At 43.3% G+C, this 26250-nt stretch overlaps 2 protein-coding genes across 2 annotated transcripts; both read left to right on the forward strand.

The window, feature by feature from the left end:
• The first annotated feature begins 201 nt into the window (after window positions 1–201).
• Window positions 202–2489, forward strand: LOC147383975 (glucan endo-1,3-beta-glucosidase-like). The gene is made up of 2 exons (XM_086426245.1): window positions 202–359; window positions 1383–2489. The coding sequence occupies exons 1-2, from the start codon at window positions 239–241 to the stop codon at window positions 2324–2326; spliced, it is 1065 nt and encodes a 354-aa protein (XP_086282371.1). The 5' UTR covers window positions 202–238; the 3' UTR covers window positions 2327–2489.
• Window positions 2490–7739: 5250 nt separating this feature from the next.
• On the forward strand, window positions 7740–9087 carry LOC147383976 (uncharacterized). Its single transcript, XM_086426666.1, has 5 exons — window positions 7740–7868; window positions 7954–8343; window positions 8427–8606; window positions 8688–8747; window positions 8831–9087. The coding sequence occupies exons 1-5, from the start codon at window positions 7749–7751 to the stop codon at window positions 9023–9025; spliced, it is 945 nt and encodes a 314-aa protein (XP_086282792.1). The 5' UTR covers window positions 7740–7748; the 3' UTR covers window positions 9026–9087.
• Window positions 9088–26250: the final 17163 nt, after the last annotated feature.

Below are 26250 nucleotides of genomic sequence, written 5' to 3' on the forward strand. Positions count from 1 at the left end.
ATAAATACAAGAAAGAATTCAAGACCCATACTTTTCAAAATGGAGGAAAAAAAGGGATAGGTATCAATGACTTGACCATATGTGGATGGATAGAAATGAATTGAGTCAAGTGGTGATTAAGATGATAAAGGTTGTAGTTTCTATGGAGTGTTTGACTGGTAACTGGTGTGGGACCTCTTATCTCTTCAATATTGGATCCATTTCTCTCCCTATATAAAGGGTTCAAGAGGTAGTGGTGATGAGATACATAGACAATTATAACTTCTTCTCAATGGCTACATTTTATAATACTAACAACCCTTCCATGGCTGCTATGCTTCTTCTTCTAGGGCTGCTAATGGCAAGCTTAGAATTTACAAGTCTCTCTCTCTCTCTCTCTCTCTCATATATGTTTATGTCACTATTTGGTGTAGAGTAGCCATCAAGCGTCTACGTGGCATGTTTTGGTTGGAGATTAAATACATTATTTTGCATGCAATATAGAAAATGGCTTGGATAGGAGCCCAATGTATTTTAAACTCCAACCAAAATGTTCCTATAGCAACATATGATGTCTACATGGCATGTTTTGGTTGGAGATTAAATACGTCTTGTTGCATGTAATATAGAAAACGGCTTGGATAAGAGCCTAATGTGTTTTAATCGCCAACCAAAATGTGTCAAGTAGATACCATTCCTATTCTATAGGAACAGAACAGCGGTTATAGCTTCACTAACCCATCTGGGAGCACCTTAGCGGAGGGAAAACCAGTTATAGCCGGTACACCCCAATACTCGGGGTAACCTCTAAAACAAGTTTTCTTGCCACACGATGCGCCTAGAAGTCAATAGTCACAGTGGGACTATGACCCAACAATCATACTATAGTTTTCTGTCCAAAAGATTTGACATTTTTTTCATTATGGGTTTGGAATCCACTTTGGGCGTATTTCTAAAGCTGTTGACAAAAGAAATGTTCAAATCCAACAGCTAAAAATTGCTAACCCAGGATTAAATCTCATAAATATATGTTTATTGCCATTGACATAGTGAAGGTGGGATTATAGACAAAGTCTTCACGACCCATATACCTATATATGGGTCAAGTTTTTGTGACTCGTGAAGAATATATGACTCGTATGAAAATACATGATCCCGACTGTGTAAACATGAAATCCAATGGTTGGGATTTATGTGTATCCTAATAATACATATCTCAGAGATACTTATCCCAAGGACAAGTAACAACCGTTGTATTTTATGTTTTAATGTTTGGGGTCATGTGTTTTTTAACCAATATAAGTCATTGTTCATGAGTCATGGAACCTAGCCCATATATATGTGTACTCACACATTTTTATTGGGAATTCAAAGTTTTCTAATTCTTCGTTGATTTGATGAAGGTGTACAATCCATTGGAGTTTGTTACGGAAGGCTAGGGAACAATTTACCATCACAACAACAAGTTGTCGAACTATATAAATCAAGGAACATAGCCAAGATGAGAATTTACGATCCAGACCAAGGAACTCTGCAAGCCCTTAGAGGATCCAACATTGAAGTCATAATTGGCGTGCCAAATTCAGACCTTCGACGTTACGCATCTGATGCTTCCGCCGCTAATACTTGGGTCCAGAGAAATATAAGGGACTATTCTAATGTAAGGTTCAAATACATTGCTGTTGGTAATGAAGTAAATCCTAGTGATCCGAACGCTGCAAATATCTTGCCTGCAATGCGAAACATTTACAATGCAATTGTATCAGCTGGCCTACAAAACCAAATCAAGGTGTCTACCGCAATTGACACAGGTCTTCTTGGGGAATCCTATCCACCATCGCGAGGTGCCTTCAAAGACAGCGTGCGATCATTTATCAACCCAATCATAACATTCTTAGTAAACAACCGAGCGCCACTTTTAGCCAATGTGTACCCATACTTCAGTCACGTCGGTAATCCCTCAAGTGTTCCTCTTGATTATGCTTTATTCAGATCTAACATAGTTAATCAAGATGGTCAATTTCAATATCGAAATCTCTTTGATGCTATTGTCGATGCTCTCTACTCTGCTCTAGAGAAGGCTGGGGGATCGGCTTTAGAAATTGTTATATCGGAGAGTGGATGGCCTTCTGCTGGTGGTGCTGCTGCATCAATCGATAATGCGCGAACCTACAACCAGAATTTGATCAACCATGTGAAAAGAGGTACACCGAAGAGGTCGGGAAGGCCTATAGACACTTATGTGTTTGCCATGTTCAATGAGAATGGAAAGAGCGCGGGGATTGAGCAAAATTTTGGACTCTTTTTTCCAAATAGGCAACCTGTATACCCGATCAATTTCAGTTAATTAAGAGAAAGATTAACGTGTATTAGTATATGAATAAGAACTGTCTTATCTATGGCAGTAGGGGGGAAGGAAAACATTTCTCCAATATGCCTATTAAAGGTCTAGTTATCTTATTAAAGAGTTAATAATACTTGATAATGTCATGGTGTGTCTTTGTTTTGTCGATTGGATTTTGAGTTGGATTCGTATTAAATTGGTATCAATTTGCTAAGAACTTTTAATATATCTAGATCTGATAGGATTGTCTATTTTTCATAAGAACCGTGATAAAATGACTCCACCACATAGCATACTCAATCTACTCCCTCACGTGACATGTGTTATAACCGTAGATCTTTACTCCTCGGTATACACAACTACACATATTTATGGGGATGTGTGGTCTTGTATCCCAAGGAGTAAAGATCTATTGTCTATTTATGTGATCTAGCATATGTCATGTTAGGAGAGTCGATTGAGTATGCCACGTGGGGGAGTCATTTTATCACCGACTCTTTTCATAAAAGTTTGAAGAATATGTCTCATTCAATATTTTCTTAATCCTTGGGTTTGGCTTTGGATTAGAAATACCTTTATTCCAGGCATATTCCAAACCAGGTAACAAAATTCTCCAAATTTCATCCAAAAATTTCACATATAAGAGATTAACTATTAAATAGTTGAATCGATGATTTATCAATTAATTGTCAAACATGATAACAAATATTTTTTAAAAAATTTATTTTCCAGATTAACTGAAATGTACCTGTGGACACGGGATTTTAAACATTTTTAAAACATCCCTCCACTTTGGGGTGTTTTGGAGTCGCCACCATTCAAATTGGGGATTGGGCGTGAATGGTCACCCGAATTTATATTTTTGGAAAAACATGTCGTTTAGACATTTGATGACTCACATATGGATAGAGCACGGTCCAACCTTGATTCAAGGTAGGGGGTCCATTTATGGAGTAGGGAAGGTGTTAGGCACCCTACTCCACCCACACAATGTGGTAACCTCGGATTCGGTTTTCTTAAAATAAAAAAAGAAATAAAATCAAAGAAAAACTTGATGTGTGCCCTCAAGGGTGAGGGATTTTCAATGTTGGTTTCAATCACTAAGGGCACCCTTATGAAGAAGGGGCCCTTTGGTGATTTAACCCATGGGGGTGTGTGCAAGTGTGTAGGAAAGGGGAATGTAGAAGAGGGGATGTGGAGGGGGAGTTCCTTTTGTTGAATCCACCTTGTCCTTGAGTTGATCTTCAAATATGTCTTCCCTTGAGTTGACTTGGACTTGCTTGAAGTTGTGGAAGATTGAGTTGAGTTGAGAGTGAGGTGTTGAGAGTAGAGTGTTGAGATGAGATGAGAGAGGGTTGAGTGTAGTGAAGAGTAAAGTAGAGAGTTGTAGTGTTTTGAAGATTTTTTTCTCGAATTTTCATTAGTTGTTGTAAGAGGAGAATGGAGGGGTTTTTATAGAAGTTGGGAGGTATTTTAGGGGTATAATAGGGTGAGGGTTTAGAATGAGGGGTGATGGCATGGGTTTGAGAGAAGAAGGGTATGAAATTTGAGGGAGAAATAAGGGTAGTTTTGTAATGAGGGAAATGGGTTGTGTTTTAACCCAAATGGTTTGGATCTTACCTAAATCCATTTGGGTAGAGTGTTTGGTGGGGTGAGATGAGTGATGGTTGATGGGAAGAGTGGTGGTGTAAGGGAGTTGTTTGGAGGAGGAGTGTTGAGATGGTTGAAGAAGTATGGTGTTTGATTTGGAGAGATGAGTTGTGATTGGTTTGATTTTGAGAGGATTGAAGGGATGATGACATGTGGCAAATGTAGGGATGAAGAGATTAGTTGATTGGTGATGGTGGTTGGATGATTAGAGAGAAGAGTATGGGAGGTATGGGTTGAGGTGATTTTATGTGAGTGTTTTAAGGGAGAGTGATGGATAGATATGGGTTGTGATGTGGGTGGTTGATAGTGTTAGAGAATGGGTAATAGGTTAGGGTATGTAGGGTATGGGTTGTGATGTTGGTGGTTGATGATGAGAGAATGGGTAATAGGTTAGGTTAGGGTAGGGTTATGGGTTGAGTTGATTTTTGGAGGGAAGTGATGGAGTTGATTAATTAGATGAGGGAGGTGGAAGGGTGTGATGACATGTGTCATTTTTTTGTAGTGAGTTGGTGATTGGTTTGATGAGATTGATAGGTTGGGTTGGGTTTGGGTATTGAATTGGTGATTGGTTTGATGTGATGATGATGGGTTAGATTGGGTTTGGGTAGTGGATTGGGCTTTGGGCTTTAGCAATGGATTGGGTAAGGTTTTAGATTGTTGGTTGGGTTGGGTTTATAAAATAAGGTAGTTTGGGCTTTGTGTGATGGGCTTAGCTTAGGTTGGGTTTGGTTGTAGAATAGGATGGGCTTAGCTTAGGTTGGGTTTGGGTGTGGGTAATTGGATAGGGGGTTGAGTAGTGATGATAATGGGTTTGGGTTTAATGAGAGTGGTCGGGTTGAATTTGGGGATGAGGTGTTTGGGTCCATGGGCCACGTGAGTGGCTTCGGACATTTATTAATTGAAACGCATTGGATTTTTTGTAGGTTTGGGCTTTGGGGCCCATCCCAATTTTTCGGTTTTCGGGGTATTTTGCGTCGAGGGCCCGCTCAAATTCAGGTGTCTACAGCTGCCCCTCTTTGCAGGAGTTGCGTGCAAAGAACTGCAAAGAATAGACGAAACCCTGATTTGTGTGGGTCCGAGGATTTTGCTCGGACAAGTTTTGAAAACACCGATTTCATGTGATAGATAAGAGATGGCTAGAAGTGGCTACCCAAGCACGGGGTCTGACAGGGTGCCGGTTGATTTTCTCGACCTCGTGGCGCGGAGCTCGTGTGAGGTCTTGGATTTGTGATGATTTGAGAAAAACTTTGACTTAGGTGTTTTCAAACGAGTCTTTAAGCAATTGATTTTAGCTTTTGCAAGAATACCATTTTGATTTTTTTTTTTTTGGTGGTCCGTTCTAGAAGCACGGACTATTTAAATCTCATTAGGTCCGTGCTTCAAGCACGGACTGTTTAAATCTCATTCAGTCCGTGCTTCAAGAACGGACTCTTTTTTTAATATTTTCGGTCCGTGTATGAAGCACGGACTGCGCAAAATTAATTCAGTCCATGCTTCATGCATGGACCAGAACATTTTTAAAAACCGAACGTCGCGCCTAGACGTTTCACTTGGCTGTTCTTCTCCGTTTTCTCCTCTGGTTCTTCGTCTTCTCCTCTGATTCTTCGTCTTCTCCTTTCTCATTTCTCTCTTGCGTGCTTGGGTGGTCGAAGAGACGTGTCGGGCGTGTGGATACTTGGATTTGGAGCACTCTTGGTACTTCTTTGGATTACTCCTTCGGTAGAGGTTAGTTTGTCTCCTCTTCTTTGGATTATCTTCTTTTTACTTTGCAAACCTTTATCGCATGACCACTTGCTTTGAACAATTTATGATGAACACACAACCTATTGTATGTATGCTATTTATGCTTCGTTCATTATTTTTGAAGTTTTGATTGCATGAGGGTTTATCATATGTCTTGCCTTTTCTTGGAATTCCTTATCACATCGCTTTTGAATTACAAAATTTTCGTTGTATGCCCAATGTGATTTGTATTATTTTGCCCGTTCTTGCTTTCTCATGAGAACCTTCGTGGTGTTCTGGTTTTGTCTTGCATGCTCTCTTATCATACGTGCTTTTGGGTGTGCAATGTTCGTGGCATGTTGCTTATGATTTTTTATTATTATTATTATTATTATTATTATTTTTTTCTTGCATGCTTTCGTTATTCATCATGTTGATATTTAAGCATGTTTTCCTATAAATCATAGGATTTGCCATGGATGTTGGGATGGGTTGCTTAGATGTAGGTGTAGTAAGATGGTGGTGGATTTGAGGAAATGATTGGGACAATGGTTAAGCAATCGAGTAGAATAATTCGAGTGCTAGGCGTAGGTTGGGATTGGCTTTCGAGGTTTGAGGTGGTGAGTTATGGTTATTGGAGAGAGACAGGTGGAGCTTGATTGGTGGGGAGTGTCTTGGTTGGGTTAATTTCTTGGTGGTTGGTAGGTCTTGGTTCGGGTTAAGGCTTTAGTTTGTGGATACGCTTTGGTTGGTTTAATGGGTTTGATCATTGTTAGGGCTTTTGGTTTGGATAGGTTTTTATTGGGTAGTGGATTTTTTTCAATGTAGATGGCGCGCATTCGAGGGAGTAGGGCTGCATTGATCGGCGAGTCTGGAGATGAACCGGCTACGAGGACTCGATATGAGCAGGAAACAGTGAGGGTGCCACCTGTATAGGAGGCAACACAGTCTTCATCTAGCAGCTCTTCTTCAGAGAGCGAGGCGGAGGTCGGCGTTTCTAGATGTCGGGCTACTGTTCGACGAGTGCCTAGCAGGAGTAGGACTGCAGAGGCGACTGGTAGAGGTAGTGGTGGTGGTCGAGGGTGGTAGTGAGTGGCGTGGGGTAGTGGTGAGTGGTGTGTGGTGGTGGCCATGGACGAGGGGTCGAGGGAGCTCGCGCTTCGATTCCCGCAGAGGCCAGGAGGGCGTGGCGGATACTCATCTTCTCACTGGATTGAGTAGGCACGTCTCGATGTACGTACGGATGGACGTGCCGACTCCTTACCCATCCAGCAGCTACAGGGGCAGTTGGAGGACTTTTATGCTGGAGTTCACCCAGTTTACTGAGGATCTGAGGGGCCAGTTTACTCGGGCCGGTTTTGGAGCTTTTTTGAGGATTCCCTACTTTAGATCAGACCGACCCATTTTTGTTGCGATGATGGAGAGGTGGTTCCCAGCCACGCATACGTTTCATATGCCAGAGACTGAGATTGGCATTCGGCCGTCCGATTTTGTCACTATCACTGGGATCTCTATGGAGGGAGAGGCCATTTTTCCTCATATGTTACCGTTAGACGAGGTTGCCGAGTTGATTGGGGCTCCCTATATTCCAGCTGGCGAGGTCGGCAAACTGCATAGGCTGGGTATGCGGTTTTTGTGGTTGACCCTAGGTCAGCGGGGTCGGACCGTGAGGCGAGGAGATGCCGATTTTGCTGCAGTCTTCCGCCTCAGTTTTCTGCTTTTGTTGGGGAGTTGTTTCTTCTTGGAGGACGACTCTACTGTGATGACATGGTTTCTCCCTTTTCTTCGAGACATCCACCGAGTAGCTACCTATGACTGGGGGAGTCTGATTTATGGCACCATCCTCGGTGGCTTAGATCGTATCGTGGAGGGTATCACTTCCCCACGAGGTGGTGGTATCTCTGCCAGGTTCTTCTGGCCTTTTATCGAGGTACTTTGCTTCTCAACCCTTGAACTTTTGGCTTTTACTTCTTACGATCTATCGGTCTGATCTTGTTGCTTCATTTTCTTCCAGCTTTTTGTACATGTACACTTTCCCTACTATCTTCCTGAGATGCGCCATCCGGATGAGGGCTACCCCCTCGGTGCTTTTTGGGCGACTCGAGACGGGCGTACTATCAAGAGCAATGCCCGTAGCGCTCGGGCCCACTTTGACAGGTGCAGGCTTCATGAGGTGAGTAACTTCTTTTGGTTTGTAGCACTAGAGCTTCTTTCCAATATGTTAGAATCTCATTGTTTCCCTTCTCTTTGTTGTGCAGATATTTTCAGTTACCTTTCCGGACCTTCCTCAGTCGGTCCAGGAGCGCCGAGAGGTGTGGGCAGCCTTCGATCGGGACATGAGACGGGAGATATATCCCAGCTTCATTGGTCGTCTCCTCTATGTGTATTACTTTGGGGAGCGACTATTCTTTCAGCATGACCGGTCTCTCAGTATCCCCGCAGCTCCGGTGACGCCTTCTTCTATGGATCTGTCGGCTGAGGAGTACTTGGCCCAGGTCGGTGGGGTACCAGCGCGAGGGCTTCTAGTGGAGGGTGATTATATCAGTTGGTTTAGGACCGCCTCCATTGGTTGCCTGATGCCTGCTATGCCCATGCGTGCCGGGGTTACTGAGATCGGTGGAGTCTTTATCCGGGAGCACGATGACACCGTGAGTCCTATCTTTTCTCTTCTTCTTATCTTCTGATTCTCCATGTCTGTTCAAGTCTAATTTTCTACTTTTTTTTTTTTCAGATTGACGATCTGCGTCGCCTCCGGGAGGGGTATAGTGTGATCGAGGCCCAGGCGGCCCGTTGTGCTGAGATGGAGGCTCGGTGGAGAGCGGCTCAGGCAGAGGTGGCAGCTCAGGCCGAGCGTATTCATGAGCTAGAGATGAGGCTGGCCATGAGGGAGTCTCGTGCACAGGCGGAGATGGTACGTTCTTTTTTTCCCTTATTTCAATTCAGTATTTCTACCACTGTAGGCTGATTGCTTTGTTTTCTTGTGATGTTTCAGGACTATCATCGACGCCATGATGGGGCCAGCACATCTGCTCATCCACCACCTCCTACTCAGGTACATTTAATTCCAGTTATCTTCTTTCACTAGCCTGCTTGCATATTTGCCTGTCATTTGAGTGCATCTGTTTATCTTTTCAGGCTTCGGATGGCGCCGGACCTTCTACCCGACCCCCAGCTTTTACTGTAGATTCTTCTGATATGGGCTTAGGGATGCATGATCTGCCTGCCTCTTCGGGTACCGGCTCTGTCTTCTCCGGTCTGAGGGACGTAGATCTTTCTGGTGTTGATTCTGCTGCTCGAGATGCTCCTGGATCAGATGATGATAGATCTTAGGATGTATTTATGAATATACATGTATATATCTTTTTGTATTTTGTGCACATTGTATAACTCATTTTGATTATATATATGACATTGTTTATTTCATTTTGGATCCTCTTGCAAAATGGTGATTATGACCGTCGTTGAGCCACTGAGGCTGGGAAGTAGTAACATCAAATAATTAGGGTTTGTGGGCCCCATTTTCCGTTAATTCAACATTTTGAATGTACTGGTCCGTGCATGAAGCACGGACTGCGCTAATTTTGAACGGTCCGTGCTTGAAGCACGGACTCAAGTGAATTTACTCAGTCCGTACTCCATGTACGGACCAGAACCTTTTATTTTGCCTTTTAACTCACAGACCTTCCTTTGGTCATTCTCTTTCACGATTTTACAGATTTCACCCCCACTAGGGCAGCAAATGGAGCCCACTCATGCTTTGGAGGGTTCCACCAACTTCGATCTTATGGTTGAAAGCTCATCTCCCGCTCTTGAAGGTAACTTCAACCTTCCCAATCTCAAAAGGTACGCCGTTATAGACCCATTTTTACATCAATGGCTTAGTTCCATGACTCATGAAGAGAGAGCTAGGTGGGATTCCAACAAGCTTGGCTTCACTCTCTCTTTGTCGAAGGTCACTATCATGTGGGACTTGATAGAGGCTCTTATGGGATTTTGGGTCCCAGAGCTCAATTTATTTCGCTTTGGAGACAAAGAAATGACTCCTACGATTGAGGAGTTTGAACGGATACTTGGCCTTAGCCAATCGCCTAGGGTGGTTGTACCACCCTTACGAGAAAGTTATAGGAAAGAAGCATCGGGATTCTTTGGGGTCACCAAGCAACAACTAGGACGGATTGATGGGAACTCAAATCTACTCAAGGTTTCTAAGGAATTTTTGCTTCGATGGCTTGGGGATACGAGTTCCCCATCTCGTTTTGACATTTTGACCTTGGTGGTAGTGAACCAACTTTTGTTCCCTCGAAATGATGAGTATGTGAATCTAGCTTTGATAAGCGTGCTCGACCAAGTGCGACAAGGTTTTAGGTTGGCTCCTATGCTTCTAGGAGAAACCTATTTGTCTCTCACGGCTTGTTCGAGCGGGAGAGAACGAGTATATCATGGGTGTGCTCCATTGTTGCAGGTAATTTCCTTTTCAAATTTGGAAACATCATGATTAGAGTTGAAGCTTTTAAATTTTGAGGCATTGTGATTAGAGTTGACTTCCCTTTTTGTGCAGCTTTGGTTCTTCGATCATTTGGCTTTAACTACTCCCATTAGTCGTCCTTTCAACGTCCATGCTGATTTAGTGGCTTTGATGAACAAACGAAAACCTCCCGTCCATTCTGGTGGCAAGTTGGGTTGGTTTGAAGGTTTGCAAGGTATGCCAGATGAAGAAATACGTTGGTTAGGCACCTTCCAGCCTTCGACTTCACCGGTTCTCTCATTTTCAAAGAGTTGTTTTGCCATATTGATTGGATTGACTGGGGCTACTCACTACATCCCTCTTCGTGTGTTGCGACAATTTGGTGAAGAACAGGGCATAGTGACTCATGGAGATTTCAGAGAGTTGGTTGGGTCTTTTTCTCCGTCTTCGCCCTCATGGCAATTGCGTAATCGGTTAGAGAAAGCTTGGAAGAGCGTGGTGACTCTTGATCATCCTGTATTTCCAGGTTATTCTTCTCACAACTACCAACTCTGGATGCAACAACAGATTACTGAGAGAACTTGTGCCACGCCTTTGGTTCAAGGGACGTCTTCTGGTTCTCGTTCTTTTGACCACCGTGATCGACTGACGGAGATGAAGATGTCTCATAAGCGGATTGAGAAGATTTGGTTGCGATCTGAGACTGATTTGAGGAACCAGATAGCTCGACTCGAGTCCTTGAGGATTGAAGAGTCTTCCATTCTGAGGGCGGAGATCGCTGATCTTCGGGAGAGGCTTGCCCAGGGTCCCTGTTTTGATGCCTTTGCATCCTACCTGGTGAGCCGTGATGCTTCGGACGCTGAGGTGGTAATGATGGGGCAAGCCGCCCGCATTCGTGCCTTAGAAGATAGACTCGATTCCTTCTTCACTTCTCGTCGAGATGTGTGATTGGCACCATTTTTTTTGTATTTTCTTTTCCTTTGTAAAACGTAATGTGAAACTTTTTGAAATGAAAGGAAAATAGGTTTTTTACTTGGCCTCAGGTGTATCTATTGCTTTGAAAACATGATGTTTGAATAAGTCCTAGACTTTTCATCATTGGCCAAAATAGTAGTTTTGAAAACATTTGAATTTTTGGTGATTTGTCTTTGTCGAATTGATATTGTAGATCCAAAATATGAAGACTTTTGGAAAACCTTTGTTATCTCTATGATAGTTGTGTTTTTGCCAACTACTGAGGATATAGATGTCAGCAGTTCTCAGGTTCTTCTTAGAGTCATCCCCAGTGCCCCAGTACTGGGTGAATATCGATCGAGCAATGAGACTTAGGATTCTGGGAAATTTTTGCCGTTCACAGTTTATACTCATGCGGGCCAGGAGTTTTTTTTTTTTTTTTTTTTAATTTTATGATTCCCTTATTGCCCCTGGTGCCAGTTACGGTTTTCACCAGACCCGGTTTCCACATTTTTGCGCATCGATGCCTTTTTGGGTTTTCATCGTGCCGGTGGCTTTGATCTTGCCATAGTCTGATTTTTTTACTCATAGCGCCCTTTCGGGTTTTCACTATGCCCTTTCAGACTATGCTTGTATTTTTTTGGATTTTTACATTGCAAATCTTGTTTGGAGCCTCTGTGTCTTTGTGGCTTGGTGACTCAAGTTGAGCTGCGAGATCGGCGACTCTACTCTTGTAGTGGTACTCTTTCTTGAGTAACAGATCTAGATTCCCCTCTCGAGTTTGCTGACGACTATTCGTGGCTCGGCAACTCAAGTTGAGCCGCGAGATCGGCTACTCTACACTTCGAGTACTCTTTTTTTTCGAATTCCGACCTGGACTCCCCTCTCGCGTCTTCCAACGACTAATAAGACTTGAGGTCCGGATCAAGCTGCCAGATCATTGGTGCTGCCACCGTCATTATGATGCCTTAGAACATTCCCTGATCCGAAAGGACTTTTAATGGGACGAAGTGTTGGCTAAGGCTGAGTGTAGTGGAAAGGTACAAAAAAGGTTAAGGTAGGTTCGTCTAGAGTGGGTTAGACTTGGGGTTCGTCTATTTTTGTTTCGAAAAGGTGATCTATGTCTCCTCCCAGCGTCTCTCGAACTTGTTTAGGCTGGAGATTTGGGTCGAGCTCAGATCAAGTGTCCGAGTTTTTGAATTTTTTGAATTTTTTTTTTTTTGTATTTTAGCCGTTCACAGTTTATCCTCATGCGGGCCAGGAGTAGCTGATGCTTTGACTTTCTGATTTTCTTCTCTTTTTTTTTTTTTTTTTTTTTTTTTTTTTTTTGGTATTGACTTGCCCCAGTCTTAGGTTAAGAAATGAACGTGATGGCTCAAAAGGGTTGACTAGGGTTAGATAGTTGTTTTCAGGATAGCAAAGATGGCCTTTCGTCATCTCAGGGTCAGATCTCAGGCGTAGTATTTCTTAACGGTGTCAGCATTGATCGGTTGAGGGAAGACTTGTCCGTCCATCTCTGTAAGGATCAAAGCTCCTCCCGTCATTACCTTCTGCACAATGAATGGTCCCTCGTAGTTTGGTCTGAACTTTCCCCTGGCATCTTCTTGTATTGGTAAGATCTTTTTCAAGACAAGGTCTCCTGGTGAGAAATTTCGAGGTTTGACTTTCTTGTTGTAGGCCCGTGCGATTCGTCTCTGATAGATTTGGCCATGACAAATAGCTGCGAGACGTTTTTCCTCTATCAGATTTAGTTGATCAAATCGGGCTTGAACCCATTCTGTTTTCTCCAACTCTACTTCTTTTAAGATTCGGAGGGAGGGAATCTCAACCTCGACAGGTAAGACTGCTTCCATTCCATATACCAATGAATACGGAGTTGCCCCAGTTGAGGTTCGAAATGAAGTCCGGTAAGCATGAAGGGCGAAAGGCAACATGTCGTGCCAATCCTTATAAGTGACTGCCATTTTCTCGATGATTCTTTTGATGTTTTTGTTGGCAGCCTCAACTGCTCCGTTCATTTTGGGCCTGTAAGGTACAGAGTTGTGATGAGTGATCTGAAAGTCTTCGCACATCTTGATCATATCCTTGTTTTTGAAGTTCTTGGCGTTGTCGGTTACCAAACCACTAGGGAGTCCGTATCTGCAGATGATATTGATCTTAACAAACTTCAGAACAGTGCTCTTGGTGACACTTGCATAAGAAGCTGCTTCTACCCATTTCGTAAAGTAATCGATAGCGACTAGGATGAAGCGGTGCCCATTTGAAGCTTTTGGCGAAATCTGTCCAATAACGTCCATGCCCCAGAGTGAGAAGGGCCAAGGAGTAGTCATATTGTGCAACTCTGAAGGTGGCGCGTTGATCTTATTGGCATAAATCTGGCAGAGATGGCATTTACGGACATGTTGATAGCAATCACTTTCCATTGTTGTCCAGTAATATCCCATTCTCATGATCTTCTTAGCAAGCATGTGACCATTCATGTGAGGTCCGCAGACTCCACCATGTACGGTTTCGATCAGTCGTTTTGCTTCTATTTCTGCCACACATCGGAGTAGGACTTCATGATGTGATTTCTTGTACAGAATGCCATTGCTTAGGAAGAATTGGCCTGCTAGCTTCTGAATAGTCCTTCGATCATTAGACGTTGCGTCTGATGGGAGAGTTCGATCTTCGAGATAGGCTTTGATGTCTGAGTACCAAGGCTTTTCTTCAGATTCTTCAACTTCGACGGGTAGGCAGTAAGCTGGCTCATCTTGAAGTCCAATCTCAATAGGGTCAATGACTAAGTCCTCTGAGATACTGATCATAGAAGCGAGCGTTGCTAGTGCATCAGCAAATTGATTCTTAGCTCTCGGCATATAAGTGAATGAGATTCTATCGAAGCATGAGCTTAGTTCTTCGAGATACTCATGGTAAGGGATCAATCTCTGTTCTCGGGTCTTCCATTCTCCAGTTGTCTGATAGACTACTAGGCTTGAGTCTCCGAAAACATCGATCTCATCTACCTCGAGATCCAGTGCTGCTTTCAACCCTGCTATGCATGCTTCGTATTCAGCCTCGTTGTTAGAACATTAGAACTTCGATCTGATTGCAATTGGCACGTGGGACCCATCTGGTTTGATCAAGACTGCCCCTATTCCGTTTCCCTTCTGATTTGCTGCCCCGTCAAAGTACATTTTCCAGCTTGGTTCTTCATCATCATCCTCAATCTCAGTGAGCAATATGGCTTCATCAGGAAAGTTTGTCTTTAATGGTTCGTAATCAGGCAATGGATGCTCTGCTAAATGGTCGGCAATGGCTTGCCCTTTGATGGCCTTTTGAGTGACATAGGTGATGTCGAACTCAGATAATAGTAATTGCCATTTTGCAGTACGACCTGTCAGTGCTGGTTTTTCGAAGAGATACTTGAGCGGGTCCATTCGAGCAATGAGCATGGTCGAGTAGCTGAGGAGATAGTGGCGTAGTCGTTGGATGCCCAGACCAATGCGCAGCAAGTCTTCTCGAGTGCCGAATACTTTGCCTCATAATCAGTGAACTTTTTGCTGAGATAGTAAATGGCTTGTTCTTTTTTGCCTGACTCATCGTGTTTCCCCAGTACACAGCCCATAGACGTTTCTTGCACGGAGATGTACATCAGTAAAGGTCGCCCTGGCGTATGAGGAACCAAGACTGGTGGATTGAGCAAATATTTTTTTATCTTGTCGAAGGCTTCTTGACAATCTTGATTCCATGCTTTTGGCATATCTTTTCTGAGTAGCTTAAATACTGGTTCGCAAATAGGCGTGAGTTGCGCAATGAATCTGCTGATATACTGTATTCTACCCAGAAATGCTCGGACGTCCTTTTCTGATACCGGTGCTTTCATTTCGAGGAATGTACTTGGTCTTTGCTGGATCTATCTCGATGCCTCTTCTACTAACGATGAAGCCAATAGTTTGCCTGATGTTGCCCCAAAGACACACTTTGCTGGATTGAGCCTTAAGCTGTATTTCCTTAGCCTGTCGAACAACTTTTTCAGATTTACAGATGGTCTTCTTCTATGCCCGATTTAGCGATCATATCATCTACGTAGACTTCCATTTCTTTATGGATCATGTCGTGGAATAAAGCCGTCATTGCACGTTGATAGGTTGCCCCTGCGTTTTTAAGCCCAAACGGCATGACTTTGTAATGAAAAGTACCCCAGGGTGTAATGAATGCTGTCTTCTCTTGGTCTTCTTCTGCCATTTTTATCTGATTGTACCCGGAGAAACCATCCATGAATGAGAACATACCATGCCCCGCTGTACTATCGACTAGAGTGTCGATATGAGGTAGTGGAAAATCGTCCTTAGGACTGGCTTTGTTCAAATCCCGATAGTCGACACACATTCGTACTTTCCCGTCCTTCTTTGGTACCGGAACGACATTGGCTAGCCATTCGGGGTACGTGGAGACTGCGAGAAATCCTGCTTGGAACTGTTTCATCACTTCGTCTTTGACTTTGAGTGTCCATTCTGGCTTAAGTCTTCTTAATTTTTGCTTGATCGGCTTGCTCCCAGGTGCGATCGGCAACTTATGAACAACAAGATCCGTGTCTAAACCGGCATATCTTTGTAGGACCAGGCGAAGATGTCTTGATAGTTACGCAATAGTTCAATCATTTCTTCCTTTTACTGAGGGGTTAACAAGGCTCCGATTTTTACAACACGTGGGTCATCTTCAGTGCCGAGATTAACTGAGTCTGTATCCTCAATGTTTGGCTGAACACCTTTTTCATGTCGTTCTAACAGGTCCTTGATTTCTTTAGGAGGGTATTCCACTTCGTCCTCAGACTCTTCTTCAATTCCCATGATATCGAAGTCGAGTTCAAGATCGAAGTCATACTCGTCCTTTTCATATTCTGTTCTGTTCAAAGGTCCATTCGATTGAGACAAATCCCTTAAATTTTGAGAAAACTCTTTTTTTGGTTTTTGGAATATATATGTTTTTTTTTAGATTTTGAAAACTTTTTGATTTTTTTTTTTTTGCAGACTTTTTGATTTTTTTGATTTTTGAAGAATTTTTGATTTTTTTTGGTTTTGAATGCTATTTTCCGGACATCTGAAATAAGAAGAACAATCATGCATTAGTAAAGATAGGGAGCCCTCAAAACAGTCTTTACCCGAGGACGAGGGCTCGTTATGATCCTCGGGCAAACTGATGTTGCCTAACGGCTTTTTTTTTTTAGGCTATGGTAGCCTCAAGGGTTAGAGGGAATTCTTCCCAATTGTTCAGAGTCTCCCCTTCTCTGAGGGGACGATGAGATGTGAAAGTGATTTGTTGGATGATTCGATTGGTGGTTCGGAGATAACCATGATCTCCGATTGATCTTTGTTGTTGTCAGGTTGGGGCACAGTCCCTCCCAAACTCGGTGGGATGACGACTGATGCCCAGTCAATGCCGGTGGGAAAAGGTGATTCGTTCCCTTGGCTGGTAATGATTTCTACTTCGATGGATTTTGGAGCGGTCTCCGATGGACTTTCCTCGGAATCCCCATTGAACAAAACGTCAATGCCTTCTACGAAGGATGATTGGGACTCGACGATTGAGTCTTCTTGAAAGTGCAGTGGTGCGATATTTACCGTTTTTACCCTTTTTGCCCGTGGTGGTTCTGATAAGTTGTCGGGTCTGATATGGGACTTTGAGAAGCTGACACTAATGTGAGGGACTCGGCCCGGGTTCCAGACATTCGATTCCCGATTTTGCTTTCTTGCTAGTCGAAGTTCTTTCTTCTTTTCTTTCATTTCTGCTATATCCTTCTTTGTGGGCCTGAACCCTAGACCAAAATAAGGAGTATATTTGCTCGCTTCGACTGGTGTAGCTCTTCCTCTTCCCCCTGGTCCTAACCCTTGCTTGGGCCGGTAACCTCCCCTTTTCATGACCCGACCAACCATAATGTTCGCTCTCGATAGCTTTGCCTTTACATTCTCCTTTCCCTTCTCGATGTGGTTGACAGCCGCGAATTGGTACGAATGGTAGAGTGCCTTGTCCTTCGTCATTCTATATCAATGAAAGGCACGTCTGGGGCTCTCCCAGCTGGAATAAGGTTCTCTGCCAATACTGATATCATCCTCTGCCCCATGATAAATTTGACTCTTTGGTGCAACGAGGAAGGCACAGCCCCGGCAGTATGGATCCATGGTCTACCCAATAGTAAGTTGAATGTCGTTGGTATCTCCATGACTCGAACGTTACTTCGAACGTACATGGGCCTATTGTGATTGGTAGGTCTACTTCGCCCAGCGAGTCCCTTCTCGAACTATCGAAGCCTCGGACGACCTTGTTATTGGGTTTCACATGCGACCAATCGGCGTTCAGCTTTCGGAAGGTCTCAAGTGGACAAACATTAAGCGCTGAGCCGTTGTCAATCAGCACCCTGGCGACCATCATGCCCTTGCATATGACCATAATGTTTAGTGGCTCGACGTGCCCCGTTCCTTCAGGTGTAAACTCATTTTCTGTGAAGATAATAGGATTGGAGGCCATGATCTGGCTGACCGTTTGCTCTAACTGCGCCGGTGTCGTGGTCGAAGGTACATGTGATCCCCCTAGGACTTTCAACAATGCCTCTTGGTGCTCTTCCGATTTTTGTATTAGTCCTAGGATGCTGACTTGGGCTGGCTGCTTGTTCAATCTGTCTACTATGTTATGCTCTCTCTTGAGGATGAGCTTAATAAAGTCTGTGGCTTCTTTGTCTGTCACTTTCACCTTTTCTTCCATCTTCTCATCCTTATACAACTTGCCTTTCCCCTTTGCTTTTCTTTTGTCTTCGTCGGTCACCTCTTCTGCAGTCTCTTTGCTTTCTTCCCTGATTTTCACCCCATTTTCTGACAATTTCTGGCACTTTCCCGCCTTGGTTATACGGCTGATATCAGCCACCATTGCTTTCTTCATTGTTTCGACCCCGGCGGTCGTGGTGATGGTGGTCTCATAGCTCCAAGGAATTGCCTGATCGGAGCTATATGGGAATGGTTTAGGTGAGTGTATGGTTATGGGGGGTGGATCGGGTTTCATATTGAGAATGAGAGGAGGTGGTGGTGATTTGGATGTAGTGCTGGTGGAAATTGGTGGAGTCGATGTAGTGTATGGGATGACGAGTGGTAGACGTGGAGATGAAGTGTATGGTATATGGAGGGGGGGTCGAGTTGATCCTTGTGGATATGGTGGTATGTACGGTATGACAAGAGGGGGTCGAGTCGAACTTTGATGATGGGGTGATCCATAAGGTATGACCAAAGGTGGTCGGGTGGTAGTATCTTGATGAGGGGGATGGATGGTGAGGTTGGCCATTCCGAGAGGTAGCTGTGAATTCTGTGATGGATTTGTTGCATGGTGGTTGATCGTGTTAATTCTTGACATCTTTGATTTTTGGGTTAAGTGGACTCTGATTTTCGTTCCGACGGGTGCTATTAGATCTGAAGGATTGAAGTCAAATTCTTCGCAGATGACATTTACCCTGTGCCCACTCCCCTCCCCGTTATGAGTAGGTAGGGGGTTCTGATTGATATTCTGTTGTTGGGGTGGGTTGGGAGGTCCATCCAGGATAAGAGCCTTCTTATCAATCAGATTCTGCACCTGATGTTTGAGCTGCCAGCATTGGTCTGTGGAATGTCCAGGTGCACCCATATGAAATTCACAGAATAAATTGGGGTTGTACCCTGGCCCCTTGACAGCCTCAGGATTTGGCGGACGTTTTGCGAGATACTCACCCCTGAGCAAGATGGGTAGTAACTCAGATAATGTCATGGGTAGCCTGGTAAACACTCTATTTACTCTGTTGGGTCGTGCCTGCTGGTTCTGTCCATATAGTGGTGCTGGTTGTGCTGGCATAGCTTGTGGAGGAACTGTTCGGAAGGGATTCTGCGGTGCTGGAGCCCAAGCAGCTCGAGGTACTGGCACCCAAGGTGCCTGGGGTGCCTGTGGCCTTTGAGCTGGTGCCTGAATGACGAGAGGTTGGCTGGGTTGTACATTATTGACCTGGGTATCCTCTTTCTTTTTGACAAAAGGCACTGATTTCTTTTGTGCCGAGGTCCCCGCTGCTGCACTCAAGGCTGTAAAGTCAAATATTAGACCGGTTCGGATCCCGTCCTCGACCCTGTCTGCCACTTGAACTAAATTCGAGAATGTGCCTGTAGTGTGTCCAACCAAATGAGTGTAAAAGGCATGCCCCAGTGTCGAGATAAACGTAGTGTTCATCTCCTGTTCAGTCATCGCAGGCCGCACTTGTGAGGCGGACTCTCGCCATCTCTGGGCATATTCTTTCACTGTTTCTTTATGTTTCCTCGTCATCTTAGCCATATCATTTCGATCCAGACCCACATCTGTATTGAACCGGTAATTGTGCCAGAACATTTCAGCCAAGTCCTGCCAACTCTTGATGAGTGTATGGTCCAATCCTGAGAACCACTTAAGAGCCGGTCCTGTCAAGCTTTTTTGGAAAAGTTGTACCAGCAGTCTGTCATCCTCCCCGTATTGGCACATTGATCCGCAATACAATTTGAGGTGTGACAGAGGACACCCAACACCATTATATTTCTCAAATTCCGGGCATTTAAACTTGGCTGGAAGCTGTGCGTTGGGATAGAAGCATAGGTCCCTGAACCTTGTTCCTCCCAGAGTATTTGTGCCTTTCATTCGCCGCATTTCCTCTTGGAGAGATTCAATCTGTCGGGCCATTTTGTCGTCGGTAGCACTCTTAGCTTCAGGAGCCCTAAAGTCACACTCGTCATCTGGGATCATCACGGGAGGTGGTGGGTTCTGTGGTATATAGAGCGGAGGACCCTGATATATTGGCACAGTAGGAGGTGGGGTGGTTTGTTGGTCTGGTCATATTTGCTCAGGGGGTTCGGGGTTTGACCCGGATGCTTGATGCTGAGTTGCCTGTGCTTGCAGAAAATTAGTGCTACTCAAGACAGCCGCCAAGATTTGTTCCTTCCTCTTCGTTGTTTCTAACAGCTTTGCTATCATTGCATTAGCTTCGGCCAGTTCATTTGTCGCAGGTTGTGGTTCATCTGAGTTACTCATAGTCGATGAAGATGATCGGAGAAAGTATGGAGGCTTCTCAGGGAGTTTGTACTTTTTTCGTTTGGCCACCTGTTGGTACAGAAGACCAAGTGTTACTATCTTACTTACAAAAAGGGAAATGCATGATGTTTTATTAGGTCCGGTAATTATTATGGGATGGTACTCAGAAAGGGAAATTTAGTTAGGTGAGCTTGAAAATACGGTTCGTCAGCGCGGAGCTGGATTATTTTTGAGAGAAAATAATTACATCAGTGCGAAGCTGGCATCGACACGGGGTCAGTAAAACGGTTTGAACAGAAATTACATCAGCACGGAGCTGGCATCGACACGGAGTCGGTAAATGTTTGAAAAGAAATTACATCAGTACGGAGCTGGCATCGACACGGAGTCGATAAAACGGTTTGAAAAGAAATTACATCAGCACGGAGCTGGTATCGACATGGAGTTGGTGAAACGGTTTGAAAAGAAATTATATCAGCACGGTTTGAAAAGAAATTACATCAGCACGGAGCTGGCATCGACACGGAGTCGGTAAAACGGTTTGAAAAGAAATTACATCAGCACGGAGCTGGCATCGACACGGAGTCGGTAAGGTATTTTGAAAAGAAATTACCTCAGCATGGAGCTGGCATCGACACAGAGTCGGGAAAACATTTTGAAACGAAATTACATCAGCGCGGAGCTGGCATCGACGCGGAGTCGGTAAGACATTTTAAAAAGAAATTACCTCAGCACGGAGCTGGCATCGATACGGAGTCGGGAAAACATTTTGAAAAGAAATTACATCAGCACGGAGCTGGCATCGACACGGAGTCGGTAAAACATTAAAAAAAGGTAATTTCATCAGCACGGGGCTGGCATCGACACGGAGTCGGGAAGACATTTTGAAAAGACATTACATCAGCACAGAGCTGGCATCGACACGGAGTCGGTAAAATATTTTTTAAAAAAAAAAAGGTAATTTCATCAGCACGGGGCTGACATCGACACGGAGTCGGGAAGATATTTTGAAAAGAAATTTCTGAGATAAATTGAGTTAGAATAACCCATATTTTTGGCAGCCCCCAATTCAGTTATCTGAAATCATCGTCGGCCAGGCGGATCTCCAAGGAAGAGGCGGCGCACAATGGCACTCTTAAATCACCTTGTTCCCTGAATAGACGTAGTCTATCCCCCTCGTATCAACAGGGTAAGATCTTTCTAGGCACCGACTTTGATCAAGGACTGCAATTGGTGCTTTGTTAACATCTTTTTTTTTTTTTTTTTGAAAAAGTTGAATGTGTTTGAGTCGATTGATTGGTTGTTATCTTTATTAGATCATAGATGGATCATAAACTTGATTCGCTATGGGTCGTGGACTTGATTTGTTGTGGATCTGGGTTGTGGACCTAGTTGAAGTGGATCTGGGTCGTAGACCCAGTTTGATTGGGTTTGGGTCGTGGACCCAGTTGACATGGATCTGGGTCGTGGACCTAGTTGACATGGATCTGGGTCGTGGACCCAGTTTGGTTGGATCTGGGTCGTGGACCCAGTTGGACATGGATTTGGGTCATGGACCCAGTTTGATATGGATCTGGGTCGTGGACCCAGTTGGACATGGATCTGGGTTGGGAACCCAGTTTGGTTGGATCTGGGTCGTGGACCCAGTTGGACATGGATCTGGGTTGGGAACCCAGTTGGAAACGGATCTGGGTCGTGGACCCGTTTTGAAGTGAACACTCGATGAAGGACAAGTTTGATTATAACTGAGATTGATAGTGAGCCGCGTTGGGCAAAATTCGTTTGAAGTGGGATCGATTATGAGTAGTAGGCCCTGGGTTTTATAACAAAGTGAATCATTTGATCATTTTCAAGCTTTAAAACTCAAAATAAAAAAAACTTCGAGAAGGAAAGTTGTCAAGACTGACATAAAGAACAAAATGAGCAAAAAAAATTTTTTTTTTTTTTTTTTTTTCAGGGTCCGTTTTTCAAGTACGGACCTAGCACTTTTTGGCTGGTCCGTGCTTCAAGTACGGACCAAAACATCAAAAATTTTTTTTTTTTTTTTTTTTTTGTTTTGGGTCTGTTTTTCAAGCACGGACCTAACTATTTTTGGCTGGTCCGTGCTTCATGCACGGACTTAAGAAAATATGTCCAGTCCGTTTTATAAGCACGGACTTAACAATATTTCTTGAGTCCGTGCTTCAAGCACGGATCAGAACCTTTTCTGGCCTTCCAACCTTGCTCTGTTTTTTATCCTCATCCCATTTTGGCCATGTTTTTCTGGATTTTGAGGCACATAGCCTCTGTTTTTTGGCTTGGGCCACAAAAATGTCATTTTTTTTTTATGATGCATATGATAACATAAAAAAAAATAGATTTCCCCCTTTTACCTAGGGGACATATAAATGAGAACAAAACATGAAAATCCTAAAATCTATACAACTTGCCATCGTGGGCTACAAGAAAAGCAATAAAATAAAATTACAACACACACACGTGGGATGGATACAAAATTAAAATTAGGAAATCTTAGTGTCCTTTGTCTATTAGTTACGCTTTGATGCATGCGGTTTGTAGGTAGTTTTCCGGCTACCCATTCTTCAAACATTGATGGACACCAAAGCGCACACATCTTAGGTTGGTGAATGGGGTGGATGTTCTCCTCCCAGCCACCCAAAATAGTGATCTCGGGGGCTTGAGAGTACCGGCATCCGGGGTTAGAAATTTAAAGAGGAGGAGGGGTGACTTATGCATAGGGGTGTGAGTCGCATGTGCATGTGCGTGCATTCTTTGAATTGTATCCATCCTTACATCCTTTGTCCAACAAAATAAAACACATATACAAAGCGCGAAATAAGTAAATATTACAAGCATTCTCCAATGAAAAAATAAAAATAAAAATAAAAATAGAAAAAAAGAGACATGAAGAATGTTAGAAGGTAAGCACAAATACGGAAATGAAAACACACATTTTCTTTTGTTTTTAGAAATAATGACCGAATCAAAAGAGGGTCGGACCCACTAGTCTTGCCTCCCCAGCGGAGTCGCCAAGCTGTGGACACGGGATTTTAAACATTTTTAAAACATCCCTCCACTTTGGGGTGTTTTGGAGTCGCCACCATTCAAATTGGGGATTGGGCGTGAATGGTCACCCGAATTTATATTTTTGGAAAAACATGTCATTTAGACATTTGATGACTCACATATGGATAGAGCACGGTCCAACCTTGATTCAAGGTAGGGGGGTCCATTTATGGAGTAGGGAAGGTGTTAGGCACCCTACTCCACCCACACAATGTGGTAACCTCGGATTCGGTTTTTTTAAAATAAAAAAAGAAATAAAATCAAAGAAAAACTTGATGTGTGCCCTCAAGGGTGAGGGATTTTCAATGTTGGTTTCAATCACTAAGGGCACCCTTATGAAGAAGGGGCCCTTTGGTGATTTAACCCATGGGGGTGTGTGCAAGTGTGTAGGAAAGGGGAATGTAGAAGAGGGGATGTGGAGGGGGAGTTCCTTTTGTTGAACCCACCTTGTCCTTGAGTTGATCTTCAAATATGTCTTCCCTTGAGTTGACTTGGACTTGCTTGAAGTTGTGGAAGATTGAGTTGAGTTGAGAGTGAGGTGTTGAGAGTAGAGTGTTGAGATGAGATGAGAGAGGGTTGAGTGTAGTGAAGAGTAAAGTAGAGAGTTGTAGTGTTTTGAGGATTTTTTTCTCGAATTTTCATTAGTTGTTGTAAGAGGAGAATGGAGGGGTTTTTATAGAAGTTGGGAGGTATTTTAGGGGTATAATAGGGTGAGGATTTAGAATGAGGGGTAATGGCATGGGTTTGAGAGAAGAAGGGTATGAAATTTGAGGGAGAAATAAGGGTAGTTCTGTAATGAGGGAAATGGGTTGTGTTTTAACCCAAATGATTTGGATCTTACCCAAATCCATTTGGGTAGAGTGTTTGGTGGGGTGAGATGAGTGATGGTTGATGGGAAGAGCGGTGGTGTAAGGGAGTTGTTTGGAGGAGGAGTGTTGAGATGGTTGAAGAAGTATGGTGTTTGATTTGGAGAGATGAGTTGTGATTGGTTTGATTTTGAGAGGATTGAAGGGATGATGACATGTGGCAAATGTAGGGATGAAGAGATTAGTTGATTGGTGATGGTGGTTGTATGATTAGAGAGAAGAGTATGGGAGGTATGGGTTGAGGTGATTTTATGGGAGTGTTTTAAGGGAGAGTGATGGATAGATATGGGTTGTGATGTGGGTGGTTGATAGTGTTAGAGAATGGGGAATAGGTTAGGGTATGTAGGGTATGGGTTGTGATGTTGGTGGTTGATGATGAGAGAATGGGTAATAGGTTAGGTTAGGGTAGGGTTATGGGTTGAGTTGATTTTTGGAGGGAAGTGATGGAGTTGGTTGATTAGATGAGGGAGGTGGAAGGGTGTGATGACATGTGTCATTTTTTTGTATTGAGTTGGTGATTGGTTTGATGAGATTGATAGGTTGGGTTGGGTTTTGGTATTGAATTGGTGATTGGTTTGATGTGATGATGATGGGTTAGATTGGGTTTGGGTAGTGGATTGGGCTTTGGGCTTTAGTAATGGATTGGGTAAGGTTTTAGATTGTTGGTTGGGTTGGGTTTATAAAATAAGGTAGTTTGGGCTTTGTGTGATGGGCTTAGCTTAGGTTGGGTTTGGTTGTAGAATAGGATGGGCTTAGCTTAGGTTGGGTTTGGGTGTGGGTAATTGGATAGGGGGATGAGTAGTGATGATAATGGGTTTGGGTTTAATGAGAGTGGTCGGGTTGAATTTGGGGATGAGGTGTTTGGGTCCATGGGCCACGTGAGTGGCCTCGGACATTTATTAATTGAAACGTATTGGATTTTTTGTAGGTTTGGGCTTTGCGGCCCATCCCAATTTTTCGGTTTCCGGGGTATTTTGCGTCGAGGGCCCGCTCAAATTCGGGTGTCTACAGTAACCCTGCCAAATAAATGCCAAATCCGATCTAGGTTGCAATGTGGGTCACCTTTGGGCACACAAACCATCTATTGGGTATCTAATAGACCCACCCATTTTAATAAGGTTTGGTCCCACATATATGACTATTAACTATTAGTGATGGAGTCTAATGGATTAATTCTCCATTTCTCCCCTAACCTACCCACTTATTTGTCCCATTGACTTTGACTCTTGTCTCTTTACCAAACACAATTCTAAGTCAAGTCCTTCACATTATGACACTTCCAAGTATAGTAACTTCACAATGAAAGATAATTTCGAGAATTTAGTACAATCCAGTTATAACTCATTCTCGGCATCCTTCAACATTTCATAAAATCTACTCTTCAAGACCATATTCATTCAATTTGTCAACCTCTCTAGGAGTACAACTTGGCATTCGAAAAGCATCTTGTAACATTCCTCGCATATCATCACCCTTATCAAACTCATGATCATGACTATATTCAACTTCAGATACTTCTCTATGTTTGATCCAATAGGTATAGTTCTTATGTATCCCTTCCCATAATAAATCACCAGGCATATTATCTTGATCTTTCATAAAAATATTAAGACATCTGATGCATGGATAATGGATTTTGTTTTTACAGTTTGAACGAGCAAATGTAAAATTCAAAAACTTAAAAACCCCAGCTTTATACTCAATCGTATGTCTAGGCCATTGCATCCAACTTTTATCTATCAGTAGCATATCTACTTCATGATGGCGTCACCTTTCAACCAATATCACATTGTCACATTTTAAGTAGTTAAAATACATGCATAATGCTTTCTATGATCAAGAATGACCACTTAGCTAAGTAGTAAGACCTTGTAGAGGTTGTTTGCAAGGTCTGAGGTTCAAACCCCTTCATATACTAATATGATATTTGTTAACCACTAACCCCACCAAGCAATAATAATACAAATGCTTCATATGATCACAGTATCTCAACAAAATCAGTTTCAATAAAAAATAATTGTTTTTGTTTGATTGCTCATACAAAATTGCCAATAAGACCATACTATTTTGGCAAATTTCGCAGATGATGTTAGGAATTTAAATAGATAAAATATAGAACAACAAACCTCAAATCAATAGCAATGATATATACTGTCGCT

The sequence above is a fragment of the Akebia trifoliata genome, chromosome 15 (assembly GCF_017979445.1).
Source record: "Akebia trifoliata isolate Shusen 1 chromosome 15, ASM1797944v1, whole genome shotgun sequence".
NCBI classification, from domain to species: domain Eukaryota; kingdom Viridiplantae; phylum Streptophyta; class Magnoliopsida; order Ranunculales; family Lardizabalaceae; genus Akebia; species Akebia trifoliata.